This window comes from Lampetra planeri, chromosome 11 (assembly GCF_965212315.1).
Source record: "Lampetra planeri chromosome 11, kcLamPlan1.2.h2, whole genome shotgun sequence".
Lineage (NCBI taxonomy): Eukaryota > Metazoa > Chordata > Hyperoartia > Petromyzontiformes > Petromyzontidae > Lampetra > Lampetra planeri.
In genome coordinates, this window is record NC_136117.1 from 6,857,486 (window position 1) to 6,876,039 (window position 18,554).

The 18,554-nt window shown below is 46.6% G+C and overlaps 1 protein-coding gene across 1 annotated transcript in view; it reads left to right on the forward strand.

Moving 5' to 3' along the window:
- The window catches only part of LOC144721237 (protein DENND6B-like), a 43,997-nt gene that overhangs the window by 6,907 nt on the left and 18,536 nt on the right, over nucleotides 1-18,554 (forward strand). The window contains exons 5-13 of the mRNA XM_078598692.1: nucleotides 650-730; nucleotides 2,098-2,203; nucleotides 4,987-5,066; nucleotides 6,531-6,593; nucleotides 9,394-9,449; nucleotides 11,198-11,320; nucleotides 13,444-13,539; nucleotides 14,938-15,032; nucleotides 16,055-16,123. Coding sequence (XP_078454818.1) covers nucleotides 650-730; nucleotides 2,098-2,203; nucleotides 4,987-5,066; nucleotides 6,531-6,593; nucleotides 9,394-9,449; nucleotides 11,198-11,320; nucleotides 13,444-13,539; nucleotides 14,938-15,032; nucleotides 16,055-16,123 — 769 coding nt within the window. The remainder of the gene's footprint in view (nucleotides 1-649; nucleotides 731-2,097; nucleotides 2,204-4,986; nucleotides 5,067-6,530; nucleotides 6,594-9,393; nucleotides 9,450-11,197; nucleotides 11,321-13,443; nucleotides 13,540-14,937; nucleotides 15,033-16,054; nucleotides 16,124-18,554) is intronic.

The window sequence follows — 18,554 nt, forward strand, 5'->3', positions numbered from 1 at the left end:
TGTAAATCAGAGAGCCGAAAATAACAACTAACTTCGGAAGGTGGTGGGATGGGAACAGCACAGCCAGTTATCACTTAAACTGGTTAATAACGTCCTTCCAATGATTGCTCAGTTTGGACCCATCTTCTCGGTGGAAATTGTGTCTGTGTCTGTATATGTGGATGGCTTCATGAACGAATCTTTGTTGATAGCCAGTGGGTTTGCAAAGTACCTTCGTCTTAGAGAAATGAATTTCGTTGCAAAGAATATGAATTCCTGCAGTCACGAAAGCTTTAAGCCAAGAAGGCCCCGCACTAGCTTAATCCGGCACTGGGCTCGTTTCATCAAGCAGAGGGCAGTGCATCAAAATACATTGTCGATTCGTACGATGCTCCAACGGACCGCACTCGCCGCCGGCCTTCACACCAACCCGCACTGACTGGCGTGGTGAAGTATGGTCAAATAACCCTCACGTGGGGAGGCCCTCGCTCAGCGGTGGAATTTTTTCTTTTTTACAAATGGCCTCCGCGCGGCACGTATTTTAAACGATCTTTCACAGCGTTGAGAGGTTTGGAGTTGATGGCAAAAGCGTGGAGTCAAGTGGGCTTGAGCCACGGTGCTGGGGGTCACTCTCCCCCACCCCCTCCCTCTCCCACCCGTGCGTGCGTAGAGCGACCCTCACTTTCTCTACGGCTACGTCTACTTTCGTCAAGTGAGAGACAAGAGCCTGCGCCGGGGCTACTTCCAGAAGGTGCGTTCAGCGTGCGTCTAGACACGAGGCGTCGGAGCCCAAGTTCAGCGCCCGCAAAGTCTTCTGCCGGGCAAGCTGTGACCAAGAGGACCCGATTTGTGTGCAGCTGCCCTAGTGAACTCAAGGAATGTATCGGATCTTAATCATCTTGAACAGGACCGGTTATTTGCTGGCCGCTTTTTTGCCCTATCCTTTAGCCTTTTTGACCTGTGCTCAGCTTCTGCCATTTGAAATAACAAAAAAAAAGGCACTGAAGGTGTATTTGTTTAACACGTAGGCTTTCGCGATCTAACCCAAAAAACCTCAATTATGGATGAAGGCGTATTGTTAAACTCGCCGTCAGCCATTGTCTATCAGACTGCCGGGTGGATGCCTCCACAATCTCGTCGCCGTCTCTCAAGCCCAGCGCTGCTAACATTCCTCTCACTCCTCCTGCACGCGAACATCCTTTTCAATCTCCCTCGTTATGAACCAAGTGGACGCTTGCATGACTCATAGCCATGGCAGAGAGGCAGCATCTGTGCAGCACTGCCGGGTGTCTCGTGAATTGTAAGTTCGCTTGCAAAATTAACCTGGTTCTACCCGCAAGTCCAGCTCGTTGATTCGGGTTTTAATGATTCGCTTCCCACAGGCATTCCATGAATTGTTGGGATTCAGGGCCCCGATTCACCTCACGAATCCTGGGTTTTATTTTTTCTCGTTGCTATTGTCTCCGTTGTATAATTTCTAATTCTTTGGTTCTTTCGGTAAAGTCACGTAAGTAGAAAAAATAATAAAAAATACAATTTTAAAATCTACGACGTTTCGATCGCAACAGAAACGGTCGTCATCAGGAAAATGGGGGATGACAACCACTTGTGTTGCTATCGAAACGTCGTGGTGTTTTTATCTTTTTTAAATCCTTTATATTAAGTTCGCTTGCTTGCTTAGGACCGTGCAAATCTTTCGGTCGTTTTTTAACCCACTTCCCGTCATCCAATCGAGCTGACATTTTGCACACAGACTTGTTGTGCGTGACAATGCATTTTCGTGAAAAAAAAATGTCCCAAATTCTACACTGTTTAGGGAAATTTTTTAAATATTTAATTACCAATTGTTTAATGCTGCCAGACAATCATCTGACCCATAGGTAGCAGCCATCTCAAGCCAGAGGACGAGAGGACTCTAGCCGCCCCGATGCCACGCATATAAAGGATGTATAGTGAAAAACTTTGTTTTTACGGGTTAATTTTTTTTAATCTATGTGACTTTACCGAAAGAACGAAAGAATATGAATTCCTGCGGTCACGAAAGTTTTAAGTCAAAATGTAACTTCTAATTGTACATTACCCCCCTGCCCCCACACACACACAAACGCACGCCCTCAGTCAGTAGTGCTCCTGACCCGCCTGCCCTACCTGTGCCTCTACTCCGCCGTGGTCCGCCTCATCGCCCCCGAGTACTTTGACAAGTTGGAGCCCTGCATGGAGGCTGGTGGGTGTCCCGTTCCCCACCCCCGTCTCTCCCCGCCCCCCGCTCAGCACACCTGGAACTGCTGCCCACGCGTGTGCTCCCGTGTGACCGTGTCCTCCGTATTATGAGACTCTCCGCAAAATAAGACGCGTCCCAGAAGAACTTGTGCTCCGGTGTCTTTTAACGTAATTCGAGTCTGGTTACCCACACGCACACCGCACGCACACCACACACTGAAATATAAGACGCGCCCTCGGCTTTTGCTTTCATTTGCAAGGATGAAAATTGGGCCCGGTATTCTGTACAATACGGTATACGTGGCAACTGTATCGTCTTACAACACGTGGCAGCAGGGAATGCTGAACTGATTGCAGTTAAACAAAAATCAGTGATCACGTTTCACGAGCCATCGTCTTCTGCACTATTGCGGCCAAAAACTCTAAACGCATGTTGATGCTAAATGTGGAGGGAAAAACCGGAGGACCCGGAGAAAAACAAATCCACACGACCACGGGAAGACCATGCAAACCCCAAATACACAGGCGTCGGGATCGAACCCACAACCTCCTGCATGCCAGGCAAGGGAGTTAACTTTTCGCCAACACAGCAAGATGGCAGCCCTCTTGCTGCGTTGACGAGATATTGCAGGGCTGCCCCCTTTACCACCTCTCACGATACGCACAGAGTCCTGTATGTGAAGTCTTAATGCATGAACATTCACCACTGTCTTGTGATTGGGTTAGGGATGCTCTTCACTCTTCAGTGTCCTCCGAGTGCTCTAATCGTTCTGATACGCCCGTCCGTGCCCTTCCGCTGAAGTGAATAAAGCCAGGCGACATCGCGCAACATGCTCATAGATAAAAAGCCTGCAAATATACCCAGCCGCACAAAATCATAAATGTCTAAATGCTTCATTACTAATGCATGTGTACGCACATGAATATATAGTGAGTACTACCAAATGTAGTTTTAATATAATTTAATATTTATAAAGTCAAACATTGAGCAATACATTTAGAGATAAATAGTGTCCATTAAAATGTTTTAAAATTAAAATCACACAGGATAAGCCCAGAAGCAGCCAGTTGAAAGAGACTGACGTGCGTTTTTGTTTATTTACTTCACTTTTACCTGATGGCTGCTGCACTACAAAGTTAAAAATTAGCCGGCTGTGATTTGTCGTTTTATTTATTTTTGAAGCAAATAACGCGAGAGTATGCGTAGGTACGGAACAAAAGTGTCGGAATTACCGCTAAACCCTAAAACCCCGAGCAGGCGTGCAAGGATTGACGAATTGGCGGCTAGGAGATGTTAACTACCTCGCCTGGTACACAGGAGGTCGTGGGTCCGATCCCGACCCTGACACGCCTGCTGCTGTATATTTGGATTGTGAGTGTCTCTCTCTCCCCGTGGTCGCGTGGATTTTTCTTCGGGTCCTCCGGTCTTTACCTCCAACATTTAGAATCAGCATCACGCCTTTAGAGTATTTGGCTGCTAGAATTGTTCACGCGATAAGCCACTTCGTTGAACTATCATTTGTGGTCAGGTCGCTTCTGAAAAAATAGCTGTAGATCTCAGAGGGCCTTACACCTGGTAAAATAAAATAGTTTAGTTTACAAAAAAATAGTTTTGAAGTATCATCATCGTCAGTTACTGGATATCGCAACCTCACAACAGTATAAAACAAATTTTGGTCTAACCCCGGAATAAACGTGTCGTGGGGAGACCTTCACCCAGCAGCCTAGATTCTGTGGTGTTCTATTGGTGGGAGTCGTGGCCAGCTTTACGTCATTTCACTCATTCCTCTTCACGTGGTGCACGGTCAAACATAAATAAGTAGTTAATAAATAACCAAACAAACCACAAAGTTCCTTGCCCAGCAAGACGCCTCTTAGGAGGGCGCTGCAATCACATAATTGACCAATTCTTCACTGAGTGCCCTTCATGTAAGAGGAAATCGGAGGACTGCGCATGCAGAATGCCCGCGCGTACAAGAAGATAACGTTGCAAAGTCTGCACCGATTGGTCAGGCAACCTTCTTCCTGTACTGCACATCTCCTGGTTACCTTACAGCCCAGTGGGTCAGGAGTCTCTCGGCACAGACTGAGATCGGCCCCATTTCATCGCGTACTGTATGCGTAAGCGACGAAGCTAAGAAATCACATCGGCCGGCCTACATAAAACCACAGCAGCCCTGTATGATCAAGAGATAGCGTGAGCTGCTCCCAGCATGCGGAGCGAAACGTCGGACATCGTCGTGCCTAACAACGCGGGGTGCGACGCGAAAACAAATCGGAGAGCTCCACCGAGCACCCTGCTTCTAAGCGCCGGGTTGCGGACAGGCAAATGCGCCAACTGTGCCCGGCAGGAAAACAAAAAATTCAGGTCACAGAGCATACACCCAACGCTGGGCTAAATCCCACAATTCGCCAGCTGTTGTTGTTGAGCGTGTGAGTGTGCGTGTGGGGAGCAGTGGCGTAGTAGTTAGCACGCTGCACCACGAACCTGTCGACCCGAGTTCGATTGCCGCTCGCGGGTAATACCAGTGACGGTTTTCTGAACCGCTTCTGGGCCTTCCCCATGTCGACTCACACCTTAAATGAGTGCCCGCTGCGGTGTGTAAACAAGCACTGGGGAGACAAAGGTGGCCGGGCGTGGTGCCGGCCACCCATCCCCACGTGTGCCACGCGTGCCTTCGTAGGTGCTCGCCAACAGCACTTGCCACAAAACGTCTGCTCAGGCTATACGGGGTGGTGGGTGCGGGGGGGTGTGTCTGTGTGTTTGTTGCGTGAGTGTGTGAGCAGCTTGCAATGACATTGAGCGCTGGCCGCCACTCGTGGCAGGGAAGACGCTCAGCCTGCCGATCATGGGGGTCGTCATCCAGGTGAGGCTTCTCATTTTTCTCCACCAATTTCCCACAAAAGCCTGACTAGGCCGGCGATGCAGGCCAAGCTGCAGCGGTTCGCGGTTCGAATCCAGCGGCCGCCCTGATTAATACTGCGGTGGTGTGTAACAACCGTAAGACTGCACGCCGTCTGCTTCGCAATGCTGCTTGCCTGAAGAAGAGAGTTTTCGGTCGGTACATATCGCCAGCCGCACCTCCGATTAGCACGGTTGGCTACGTACGATGCGAAAGGAGTTCGACACACGTACATGCAGCTGTCATGTATGGATCAGGACTTTGAAAATTGACGTGAAAAATAAATTCTAGATTTGAAGCTTTCGTGACTGCAAGGATTGATACTCTTAGGTTTTTTCGGTAAAGTCACGTGGGTAAAAAATAATAAAAAATAAAATCATAAAAAATGAAAATAAATCAATTAAATCACGCCGTTTCGGAGGCAACGCAAGCTTCCTTCATCAGGTGTAAAAAGGACACAGCGAAATAACTGTACTACAGTTATTTACACCTGATGAAGGAAGCTTGTGTTGCCTCCCAAACGTCGTGACTTTATTAATTTATTTTCATTTATTATTATTTAATTTTTATTATTTTTTACCTAAGTGATTTTACCGACAAAACCTAAGAGTATGAAAAATCAAACAACCCTCGAACAAATACACCGAAAGACGGAGAAAGGGGGCACATGTATCGGAGAACGATCATCGTGGCTGTTCAAGAAATAAAACTGGGGGCGAGAACGATTGCCAGGCGAGATGATGGTTGACGGACGAGACCGGTGCATGGAATGGCGACAAAGGAGAAGAAGACGGCTGAGAGGATGACCGTCTAGAACAGGGGCAGGGAACCTTTATTCTGCCAAGGGCCATTTGGATATTTATAACATCATTCGCGGGCCACACAAAATTATCAACTTAAAAATTAGCCCGTTATATTTGGTCAAACATTTAATTAACTCGCCCCTATTGTGATGGCTGGAACTGCTTCTCTTTTGCGAGGTGTGTGATGTTAGCTGGTATTGATGATGTTGCTGCTACTCGCAACTGCTTTTCCAGGTTTGCTCCTAGATTTATTGAATTTCGAGTCCCGCCTGCGGTTGCCTTGGCAGGGCCACAGCAAATGATTTCGGGGGCCTTATACAGCCCGCGGGCCGGACGTTCCCCACCCTTGATCTAGAAAATAGAGAAATGAGATCAGTGCGGTGATAATGCAATGGGTTGTAACATTTCAGCACCATTGGGGACAGAATTGGCATGGGGAGGCCTTCATCCAGCAGTGTATAGACCATGGCTGCTGATGAATTTTTACACGTGATGTTTTGCCCATACCATTAGCATGCTGTGGTCCTCTCGTGCGAATTAACGTCACGGGGGTATTTTATGTCCACTTTGTGACAATGGTGGTTTGTTTGCCGTATGTTCCTTTACGAACCGGCCGGACGTTTAGGTGAGGATCCCGACTCGCAACGAGAAATTGGGAGCAGCTCCGCTCAAGCAAACCCCAACAGAGGTACGTAGCAGTGTCGCCCCTCTCCGTCAACCGTTGTGTCGGGACACCCGTGAAAGGAGACTGATGTTCAGCATGTGCGTTGAACTTCGTTCGCACCGTGCGTAGCCAACCGCGCTGATCCGTCGGTGCGGGGGAAGGACAGCAAAACTAAACGCAAAAATCCGTTCTCAAGAAATGGGTTTTCAATCTAGAATTTTTAAATGTATAATTGTCTCCCTCGGCAATGCAGGAGTGAGCCGGCTCTCATGCCCATTGGGGCTCTCGAACCGGCGGTGGAAATTCCACGTTTCTATGGCAGGTTCTCTTCTCCTCCATAATATAGGTTTTTTTTGTGTACCCAAAAAAAAACCCAAAAACCCCAAAAAACCTGTAATATGAATGCTATTGACCGCGAAAGCTTACGTGTTAAACTGGCCATCTCCTGTTTATGGTTCTGAGTCGTTGGTCAGTGGTGGAAATTCCGTACACGAATGGCGAGGGTTGAGTGTCAATTGGATGACCGCTGTTGACTTCCCACGAAGCAATACTCGTGATATATACCCTGGACAAATGACCGGTTGAGTTGACCCCTGACCTGGACTTGAAACTTTCAACGCTTTAGCCTATGAGTGAAGTCCTCCAGCCACAACAACGCCAGGTAGGATTAAATATTCAGTGGCTTCATCAAACGAGCACTCGGACGTTGTTCACATCCCCACGGTGGAGACCTTTCCTTCCAAAGGACGACCAGAGGCAGATTCATTTTGAGGGGGACCATGAGCTAATAAACTCTAGGGGTTTATCTTCATATATATATAATTAATTTCCCTTTAATTTTTGTACCACCACCCATGTCTATTGCCAAACGCTGTTTCGTTATTCACCTGGGTCATTTTCAGTTCTCGTTTTTTTGCGTGATGTGAGCATCGTAAATCTGAACTAAAGTTGTAATTGACCATGCTATTTTGCTTTTGGCACATACCCGGTAGTAATATGCACGGTGATGCTGAAGCTTCTATTACCAAATTACGCCGCAGGATTTATGAGGTGCCACAGTATTGAATTTCAATCTAATCTAATTACATTTTATATTTATAGAGCACCCTTCACTCAAGGCGCTTGACGTAGTTTAAGCAACGGTGACAGACTATAATTCTTTATATGGCAAGGGCCGTACAAGGATTGAAGAATGAGGGGCGCCACGGTGGCTAGGAGATGTTAACTACCTCGCCTGGTATACAGGAGGTCGTGGGTTCGATCCCGACCCTGACACGCCTGCTGTATGTTTGGAGTTTGTCTCTCTCTCCGTGGTCGCCTGGATTTGTCTTCGGGTCCTCTGGTCTTTGCCTCCACATTGAGAATCAGCGTCACCACGCGTTCAGAGTATTTGGCTGCTGTAAATGTCCACGTGATAAGCCACTTCGTTGAGCTGTCATTTGTGGCCAGGTCACTTCTGAAAAAATAGCTGTAGATCTCAGAGGGCCTTACACCTGGTGAAATCAGTTGTTTCTCTATGCTTCTGAGTCTGTCTGTGTGTACCTGAAGACGAGTGCTTGTGAGCAATCGAAACGTCGTATTTTATTATTTAATTTATTTTCTTTCTACATGACTTTTCCGAAAGAACCAAAGAGTCATTTAATACATTTAATTTAATAAATTTAATCAATACAATTTACATACAGGGGAGGACGAGAGCAGCGTTGGTTGGGGTGTTTTGCAAAACTACAGGGTGCTTCAAAAAAATGTAATACTTACATGAAAAAATAGTTTTTAATGGGAAAAGAGCGGAAAATACACTGTAACATGATAACAAATGTAACGTTAATAGCTTCCAAAAGTCATAGTCTCCACTTGCTCGCCATCATTGTCAACGCGTGCCTGGAATCTTCTCCAGGTGGTCTCCAGACGCCGGGAGGTGGCACATTTCTTGTGGCGTTGTTACAAATTCTGAGAAGCGTTGACATTTTTTTTAAAGCACCCTGTACCTTTGACCATGAAAATCGACGCACCAAGTGCACCCGAAGGAAGGGAGATATCGTTCAGCGCCCATTGCCTGCTCCGCAATACGGATCGAAACCACGGACACTGACTATGCGTGCAACAAAAGCGGAGAGGCTTCAAGTTTCATTTATTAGGTATAGCCCTGTGAGCCATTCGGCTCTTGAATCGGGTGCAACCGCTTGGACGGGCGCAGCCTTGGAAGTTGACACCGACAGGCAAGGACAACACTGGGTCAGAGTATAACAACACGAATGAACCGCTTCAGGTCCTACCCACTCACCGACTGGCGCTGCCCACCACGGTGAGGTTATGGTTCAGTCGACCCCCGCGAGTCACGAGGTCACGGGGAGGCCTTCATCTGCGCACGAGATGCACCGTCCTGTTCTTGGCGTACAGAGAGATATCTAAGTTCACTTGCTTGCTTACGTGCTTGCGCGCTTACGACCGTGCAAATCTTTCGGTCGTTTTTTAACCCACTTCCCGTGATCCAATCGAGCTGACATTTTCCACACAGACTCGTTGTGCGTGACAATTAATTTTCGTGAAAATTTTTTTCCAAAAATTTACACTGTTTAGGGAATTTTTTAAAAATATTTAAATACCAATTGCTTAATGCTGCCAGACAATCATCTGACCCATAGGTGGCAGCCATCTCAAGCCAGAGGACGAGAGGACTCTAGCCGCCACGCATATAAAGGATTTATAGTGAAAAACTTTGTTTTTACGGGTTAATTTTTTTTACTATTTTAAATGCCTGAACCTGCGCGTGTATTTCCCACTTGGCCGGCCGCTGACGTTCTCTGACGGACTGTGCCCGCAGAATCTTCTTCCTGCTCCGCTGGTGCTCCCAACCGTCCACGAGCCCGACCTCTTCAGGTACCCCATCGTCTCCACGGCGTGCTCTGCGCACTTGAACTTACGCGCGTTTGCATTTTGCTATTCAGCCTGTGCATGATATCTAATGTAAGTATAACCCGTAAAAACAAAGTTTTTCACTATAAATCCTTTATATGCGTGGCAGCGAACTTAATATAAAGGATTTAAAAATATATTCGCCTGTGGAGGACGCGGGGATCGATCCCGCGACCTTTGGCATGGGAAGCGAGGGCGCTACCAACTGCGCTACTCCACCACGGCCTGTGGAGGGGTTACGCTCTGGGCTCTTACACTCTGACGTTCAGCCAAAGCCATGAATGCGTTCTATTTGAATATATGTAAAATAAAAATTTTTTGCCAAAAAAGTGTAAAATTTTGGGAATTTTTTTTCACGAACAATAATTGTCTGGCACAACGAGTCTGTGTGGAAAATGTCAGCTCGATTGGATCACGGGAAGTGGGTTAAAAAACGACCGAAAGATTTGCACGGTCCTAAGCAAGCAAGCACGCAAGCAAGCAAGCAAGCACGCGAACTTAATATAAAGGATTTAATAAAATTATTTGCTCAATATTTATTTTATATATTTGTTCATGTACTGCTGCACTTACCTTTCTCGTGTTGGTCGTTGCGCACTGTTGCACTTGAACTTTACGCGTGTTTGCATTTTGCTCTTGAGCCTGTGCATGATATCTAAAATAAAATAATTTACTCAATATTTATTTTATATATTTTCTCATGTACTGCTGCACTTACCTTTCTCGTGCTGGTCATTGCGCACGGTTGCACTTGAACTTTACGCGTGTTTACAGTTTGATTTGCTCAGTCGGTGATAGCCGCTGAGGGCGTCACGGTGTCTCTCTGTCACTCCGATCGCTCCGTGCCCCCCTGCGTCGTTTCCCGTTCGGTTTTCCTGCCTCTCGGTGTAATTGGCACCGATGCCGACTTTATTTGGTGGGGGGGGCAGGGTGGGGGGGCGATATTGGCACGTAATATAAAGACCGATTGATTCCACCCCACATCGCTTTCAACACAACTAAGACAGGGAAGCCTTCACGGACGACGATGATGATGATGACAATAATTATTTCTATTCTTGGTTCTTTCGGTAAAGTCACGTAGAAGGGAAATAAAAAATAATAAAACGAAAACATAATAAAATTATTCTCACGACGTTTCGGCCACAACGCAAGCAGCCGTCCTCAGGTGAGAATGTAATTATGTTATATTTTTATTATTTCCCTTCTACGTGACTTTACCGTAAGAACCAACAATATGAATCCCTGCAGTCACGAAAGCTTTAAATCGAAAAATAAAAATGTATTTTAATTTGTGCCCCCCCCCCCCCCCCCCCCCCCAAGGCATAAATAAAAATTTATTTTAATTTGTGACCCCCATCCCAGGGCATAAATAAAAATGTATTTTAATTTGTGCCCCCCCCCCCAGGGCATAAATAAAAATGTATTTTAATTTGTGACCCCCATCCCAGGGCATAAATAAAAATGTATTTTAATTTGTGCCCCCCCCCCAGGGCATAAATAAAAATGTATTTTAATTTGTGACCCCCATCCCAGGGCATAAATAAAAATGTATTTTAATTTGTGCCCCCCCCCCCAGGGCATAAATAAAAATGTATTTTAATTTGTGACCCCCATCCCAGGGCATAAATAAAAATGTATTTTAATTTGTGCCCCCCCCCCCCAGGGCATAAATAAAAATGTATTTTAATTTGTGCCCCCCCCCCCCCCAGGGCATTGTCTCCAGTGCTGCCCCACGTGCAGCTGCTCTGGGAGTTGGTGCTGCTCGGCGAGCCGCTCGTCGTCATGGCGACGTCGCCAAGCGTCACGTCCGACAGCGTGCTGGCGTTAGTCAGGTGACCTACGACCTCCCACCTCGCCACACACCTCTCAAGCCCATTGATTTACTTGCTTATTCTTCGTTTCGATTTAAAGCTTTCGTGACTGCAGGGATTCATCTTCTTGGTTCTTTCGGTAAAGTCACGTAGAAGGGAAGTAATAAAATAATACAAATAAAACATAATAAAACAATTCTCACGACGTTTCAGCCACAACGCAAGCAGCCGTCCTAAGGTGAAAACCAGGTCTGTCGAGGCGACAGCGTCTGAATGAAACAGCACACGTGCTTGGAGCATATATATAAGCTGGGTTGGAAGGGGGGAAAAGGGCGCCTTGACAAAAGAATATGCATATCAAGAGGAATTTAGTCGTGAGAATTGTTTTATTATGTTTTATTTTTATTATTTTATTACTTCCCTTCTACGTGACTTTACCGAAAGAACCAAGAAGATTATTCTTCGTTGTCAATAAGAATGCGAGTCATTGTTTCAGCGATGCTTTTGGATGCGGATTTTTAGCACCACCTTGAAAATGATTTTTTTTTTGAGCGATCGGTCTTCTTCTGAGCATAGAGAGGGCAGAAAACCGGGCTGACGTATAAAGTAAATCATTCTGCCCACCCCGTCTGTTCTGAATAAGGATCATTGCCTGGAACGTTAGCCTGCTGTATATATTTCTGCTATCGAAGTGAAAATGACGAAGGTGGTGAGGTTTTGTTTTTTTCTCGTGCACTGCTGCTGAAATTAAACATCCCAACTTGTATTTAAGGGCTTGCATCTTGAATCCTTGCCTCACTTATTGCAGCAAATCTGGCTGTGACGGTCCCACCTGATGACGGAGACTTGTGTTGCCTCCGAAACCTCGTGATTTTATTGTTTTATTTTTTATTAATTTTCATTTCATTTTTTTACCTACGTGACTTTACCGAAAGAACTAAGAGTATGAAACTAAAGATGTCTTTACAAATGTATACGTTATTTTAATTTGTATTAAATTGCAATACTATAGTGCTATATTTACAGTCGTGCAACTCAGCATGAGTCTCTACATTTTAATAATTTTCTCTATAATTGCCTTGAGGATGTTTTCTTTCTCGCAGATGATAGTTACAAATCAAGAGTTGCACTAAATTCAATCGACATTAACTATTAAAAGCACACAATTCATGTCTTTGCTTCTGTAATTACATTTCTTCTGCGGGTGAAGAGCTTGCAGAGGGTCACGCCAGGTGGCTGATTTTAACGACGGGAGACATTTCTAAGCGCGACCCAGCCACAATTCTGACATAGGAATTTGCGGGGAGTAATGTTTTTTTCACGGGAAACCTGCGACAGGGCTGAAATTAATTGATACTTTATAAAGCAGTGGAGAAGAGACGACGGGAAGAGCTTCGTTCATTAGAAGGCACACAGCCGAGTGACAGAGGCGGACTGCCCATGCTGTGGGGTGCATTGACGTTGAGCGCTACGTGCAGTGGTTTGTGCACAGCGCACCCCATCCTGTGAGCGCCGTGCGTGGAGCTCTTCTGCTCGCCACGACGAAAGCGCTTCAGGTGAGAGAGTCCGCGTAGTTTTGCCACTCGTCCATTGAAGGAGTGCAGACGACGGTGATTTACTGTAAGGTCCACAGGTTGGGTCGTATGGCCGCAATCGGTAATTATTCGGGCTCACGTCCAGAAGGCGTGCAGCCGGTGCCCTTGTTCTGAAAGTGTGCACAGTGTAAGCTCTCGCCTGGATCGACTCGGCATGAAACGGGTACCGCATTGAGCAAAGTCAGTCGGGCTCGTGGTGAATGGTCGTGCCACACTGAAGCGTCAGTGCAGTGTGTTCCCATCTCATTTGGAAAAAGTCTGCGCACGTGCATTGCTTTCGTGCTTTTGCGCGTTGGCATTTTCCCTACGTAGGTGATTGCACCGTGATGGAAATCTCAGCACTGGGTGACATTTTGCTTTGACGCCCCAATCCACTTTTTATCCACGATACTGAGCCAAGCACATGTGTCTCCGCCATTTTATGCCGCAGCATCTGTCTGCGACCACTGGCCGTCTTCGTAAGAGTCGGGCTACTTTGTTCTTATTACCTCGTCCGAATCGTAACTCCGGCTGCGTTTGCTCGTTGTGTTTGGTCTGTCCCGCCCGCAGCTGCATCGCACCGCTGAGGTTCTGCAGCGACTTCCGGCCATACTTCACCATCCACGACCCCGAATTCCGGGAGATAACCACGCGCACGCAGGCGCCGTGAGCAGCAGCCGTGCGGCCACCGCCCGCTCAATCAAACCACCTCCACCACCACCTCCAACTCCACCACCACCACCTCCACCACCTCCACCACCTCCACCACCTCCACCAACACCACCACCACCTCCACCAACACCACCACCACTACCTCCACCACCTCCATCACCACCACCTCTACCACCACCACTACCACCACCTCCACCACCACCTCCACCACCACCTCCACCAACACCACCTCCACCAACACCACCACCACTACCTCCACCACCACCACCTCCATCACCACCACCTCTACCACCACCACCACCTCCACCACCACGAACACCACCACCTCCACCACCACCTCTACCACCACCACAAACACCACCACCACCACCTCTACCACCAGCACAAACACCACCACCAGTATCTCCACCACCTCCACCACCACCTCCACCACCTCCTCTACCACCTCTACCACCACCTCAACCAACACCACCACCTCCACCACTACCACCACCACGACCGCCTGTGTTGCAATCGCAACGTCGGAATTTTTTGTTATTTTCTTTGAACCTATCTACGTGACTTTACCGAAAGACCCAAAGAATTTGAATTCCTGCAGTCACGAAAGCTTTAAGTCAAGATCTTGGATCCTTTATTGTATTTTTTGTTGATGTAACTTCCTGATCCGACCCTACTGGACATCTTTCAAAAAGAGCTTCATAGCTCATCGGATTCCTCCAGGACACGTAAAGATTCTGAATCTGATACTTCAGAAAGTAGTTCAGTGACGCTGTCCTGCCGGCATGTTCTCTGACACCAGACGATGCACTGCTCACTCCCAGAGCTCCGAATGGAAATGTACTCTCGTCTTCTGACATTACGCTCAATTGATGGTGGGTGTGGGCCAGAGTGAGAAAAGAAACGAGCGATTGTAAAACACAACCCAGCTACGAAGGTCCGTACGCTCCTGCCATCAAGCTCCTCCGATTAGCACGGTAGGCTACGTACAGGGCAAAAGAAGATCAACATATATCCGTACAAGCGAGTTGTCCACCAGTCAACAGACATTGTCTCGACTGCTGCTGCTGCTGCTTTTAACTCTGCTACAGCTGCCTGCTGCTGCAGTTAATTTGGCCTCTGCTACAGCTGCGGCTGCAGTTAATTTTACCTCTGCTGCTACAGCTGCTGCTGCAGTTAATTTTGCCTCTACTACAGCTGCTGCTGCAGTTAATTTGACCTCTGCTGCTACAGCTGCTGCTGCTGCTGCTGCAGCTACTTTGACCTCTGATACAGCTGTTGCTGCTGCAGCTACTTTGACCTCTGATACAGCTGTTGCTGCTGCAGCTACTTTGACCTCTGCTACAGCTGTTGCTGCTGCTGCAGTGAATTTGGCCTCCGCTGTTTTGTGCTCAGCCCGTCGGTGATTCTCGGTGTGACGAACCCATTTTTCGCCAAGACTCTGCAGCACTGGCCTCACATCCTTCGCATCGGGGAGACGCGGCCCTCGGGTGAGTCTGGGTGCACCTCTTATCTCCCAACAAGTGCCGGGGGGTTACATCCTTGGTCCCGGAACTTTGGAGACAAGGAGCGGTGGGTTGTCGTGAGGTCGGGTTCGGTGTTTTTCTGGTGGATCGTCGCCAGCTACAGCAACGTCAGCGTTATTTTTGTCAGCGACAACATCATCGTCATGTTACCATATGACGATGCTATTTTAGTCTCTTTCCTCCGCACCTCTGATTACTAAGGTTGACTACGTATGGTGTGAAAGAAGTTCAACTTATATATCATCATCAAAATAATCACCATCGTTGCATACTTCATAATCAATTAAATTTTTAATCGAGATGATCAACATCACTGTTATCACGATCGTCGTCGCCGTCTTCATCATTATCAAGCGCATGCAGGTGGCCGGGTGGGCCAAAGGTCAGAGCGCTGAGCAAGCACCGCTCAGATGCTGGCTTAAAATCTGAAGCAGCCACTGGTGATTAATCACGGCGTTCTCAAGTGTGGTGATGGTCTCATGCGAGTCACCAATGATTCGGCCAAAAAAGCAATTGGCACTTAACATAAAAATGAATAAAATAAAAACATTGTGACATTTATTTTGGCTCTCCGCTTAATCGGTTCCAAATTCCAGCTCTGACAATGAAAATCGTTGTTTGGCTGCCGTCGATTGACATTACCGTCAAGATGTAGAGCCGGTGGGAAAGTGATGCCCTCTTTTCTTGGGTTCTTTCGGTAAAGTCACGTAGGCATAAAATAAACGTGACTTTTCCCGAAGGAACCAAAGAGTATGGATCCCTGCAGTCACGCAAACTTCAAATCAAGATTGATGCCCTCTTACTTTGGGCTGTTCTTTAACGTGAAAGGGGCGGCGGGGAGGGGGGGGAGGTTGCTGCACTCCACTGGATGCTTGCATCTCGTGACATTGACGGCACGATCTGGTAAAGTTGTGCGGGAAATCGAAGTGAAAACTGGCACCCGTCTGAATAAGTCTTAACGAGGTGGCGTGCCTCGCTGTGTGCAGCAGGTGACCAGCCGCGGCAAGTGAAGCTACGCAAGGCGGGCAAGCTCAAGGCACTGGACGCTAAACCAGGTATGGGGCTCGAGCCGAAAGACAACACAGGCGTTCAACCCCGACAGGGTAGACGTGTCTGGAAGATTCATATCATGCATGACGCAATACCAGGCTCAGATTGCATAATTCATTGTTTTGGTCAAAAAGCAAGTACTGTCCAAACCCAGTCGTAGGTTTATTCATAGATCCAGTTAAAGATGTATTTTAGTCATTTCTGGTTTAAATTGAGATCCGTTCCCTTTAAAGCTCACATTTCCTCTGCCATTCCCAAGTCAAGGGTCATAGACACTGACCCAGTAGCATATCTTGATATCTAGAGACAATCAACAATTTTAAGCATCATTTTCATTCTCAGTGACCCAGAATGAGCAAAGTTGGACGACATTTATTTCGGGAGCATTTTGGCAGTAGCCCAGTGTCATCAATCATGCCATGAGAACTTGGTGACCTGCTCTTAAGGCATGGAGTCGTTAATCGTCCGAGATTTGAAGTTTTCGTGACTGCAAGGATCCATACTCTTGGTTCTTTCGGTAAAGTCATGTAGGTAAAGAAAAGAAAATACAAATAAAATAAAAGATATAAAATAAATCACGACGTTTCAGATGCAACACAAGCGTCCGTCATCAGGTGGGACAATCACAGCAGCTGATGACGGACGCCTGTGTTGCATCCGAAATGTCGTGATTTATTTTTATCTTTTATTTTTATTTTATTTACCTCGTTAATCGTCCCTTCACAAAGATTCCTTGATCCGGGTCACAATTAAAATTCGAGAGTCGAGTCTTAATGATCTCGTTAGGATTGTCTCACTTGTATTGTCTTGTATGTTGTGCCCTGCGTCTGACGTCTTGTTCGGTGAAATGCGGTGAATTGTCACGATTTGAGGCCACAATCGGATTCAAGAATATTGGTTATTGTTTGTCGCATTTGCATCGTCTCAATTGTATTGCGTGTCTCGTACTGTAAGTGGTGTCCTGCGTGTTGCCTTGTTCTCTTAGGCCGAATGTTGTGGAATGTATAATTCACATAAATCGTAAACTTATTGTTTCCTGCAAACACAATCTGATTCATGTTTCGCGAGTGAAAGCGTCAGGTTTATTTGATAAATAAATACCTTACCCAGGTGTGTTAACCATCAACATACACGCCGTCTGCTTCACAGTGCACGTTCATGAGAGGCTGAAACATTTGCCACAAACCGTTCAGTTTGGATTACACATAGCAACATCACCCGCCCCCTACTGTGAAACTACTGCAGACTCTGTCTGTGAAACTTAGCACCTTTGTGATAGCCATGCACTAGAAGAATGGTGTGCATACTAAATCCACTACGTTATGTTTCATACATCTAAAACTACTCTTACCTACACCATTGGAACCTTTTTACTGGCAAATGATGTTCCAATGGTGTAAATGCTTACCCCGAGCTCTCATACTCTGATGGTGCATTGTCTTTGAGTTGTGCGCCTTTTGGCGGCATCTGGTCCAACCCATGTGAGACTAGGAAAGCTGTCTCGGGTGTGGACCAATCAACTTCAAGGACAGTGCACATTATCAGAGTTGTGTTTTTTTTTGTTTGCATTATGACTGCAGGTATTGTGGTCTATGTAAATATGACTCCTTGTTAAAAAGGTGTCAGTTTTGTTGCCAGATAGAAGGTTAAAAACCAATTATCATTACTCTTAACTAATTCTTATTTTACCAGTTAAAGCCCACTGAGCTGTAAGCTAGTTTTCATAGGCGACCTGGCCGCACATTGCTAGCTCATAGAAGTGGCTTATATGATGATCATCATCAGACGTGGGAATGTATAGTAGGAGCCAAATATTCAAAACGCATGTTTCTAAAATGCGGTGGGGGGGAAAAACGGAGGGCCTGGAAAAAAAAGCCACATGACCACCACGGAGAGAAAGAACACCTGATCTCCAAATTTACAACGGGCAACGTCATGGTGGGGATCGAACCCCCGACCTCCTGCGTCGCAGGCGAGGCAGTTAACATCTCCTTGCTACCCAGCTTCAGTTGACACGTGGTGGACTGCTTCATTGCCCCCGCTCACTTTTTAGAATCTGCTAAATAATTGGTGCCAAAATACAACCAAAACAAGAGCTGCGTGTAGGCTTGTTACTAACTTCATAACGACTATAATTTGCGGAGTATAAATTGGTGGAGAGGAGTAGTGTGGCATCAAATTAATTGGGCTAATTAGAGTTTGTTTTGACCCCATCTGCGACATGTCATTGGCATTTTAATTACGATGCTGCAGCTTGGCGGGCAATATGTGATGGCACAATCGCATGGAATAAATTAGGGGCAATACATTTCTAAAATCATGTCACAATAAGTGATGAGTTATTCAACCTAATTGTACAGTTATTTTGAGTGCGTGTTCGCCGTCATTTAACAATATGTTACCAATAATGTAAGTTAGAGGTATCGGTGCTGTTAG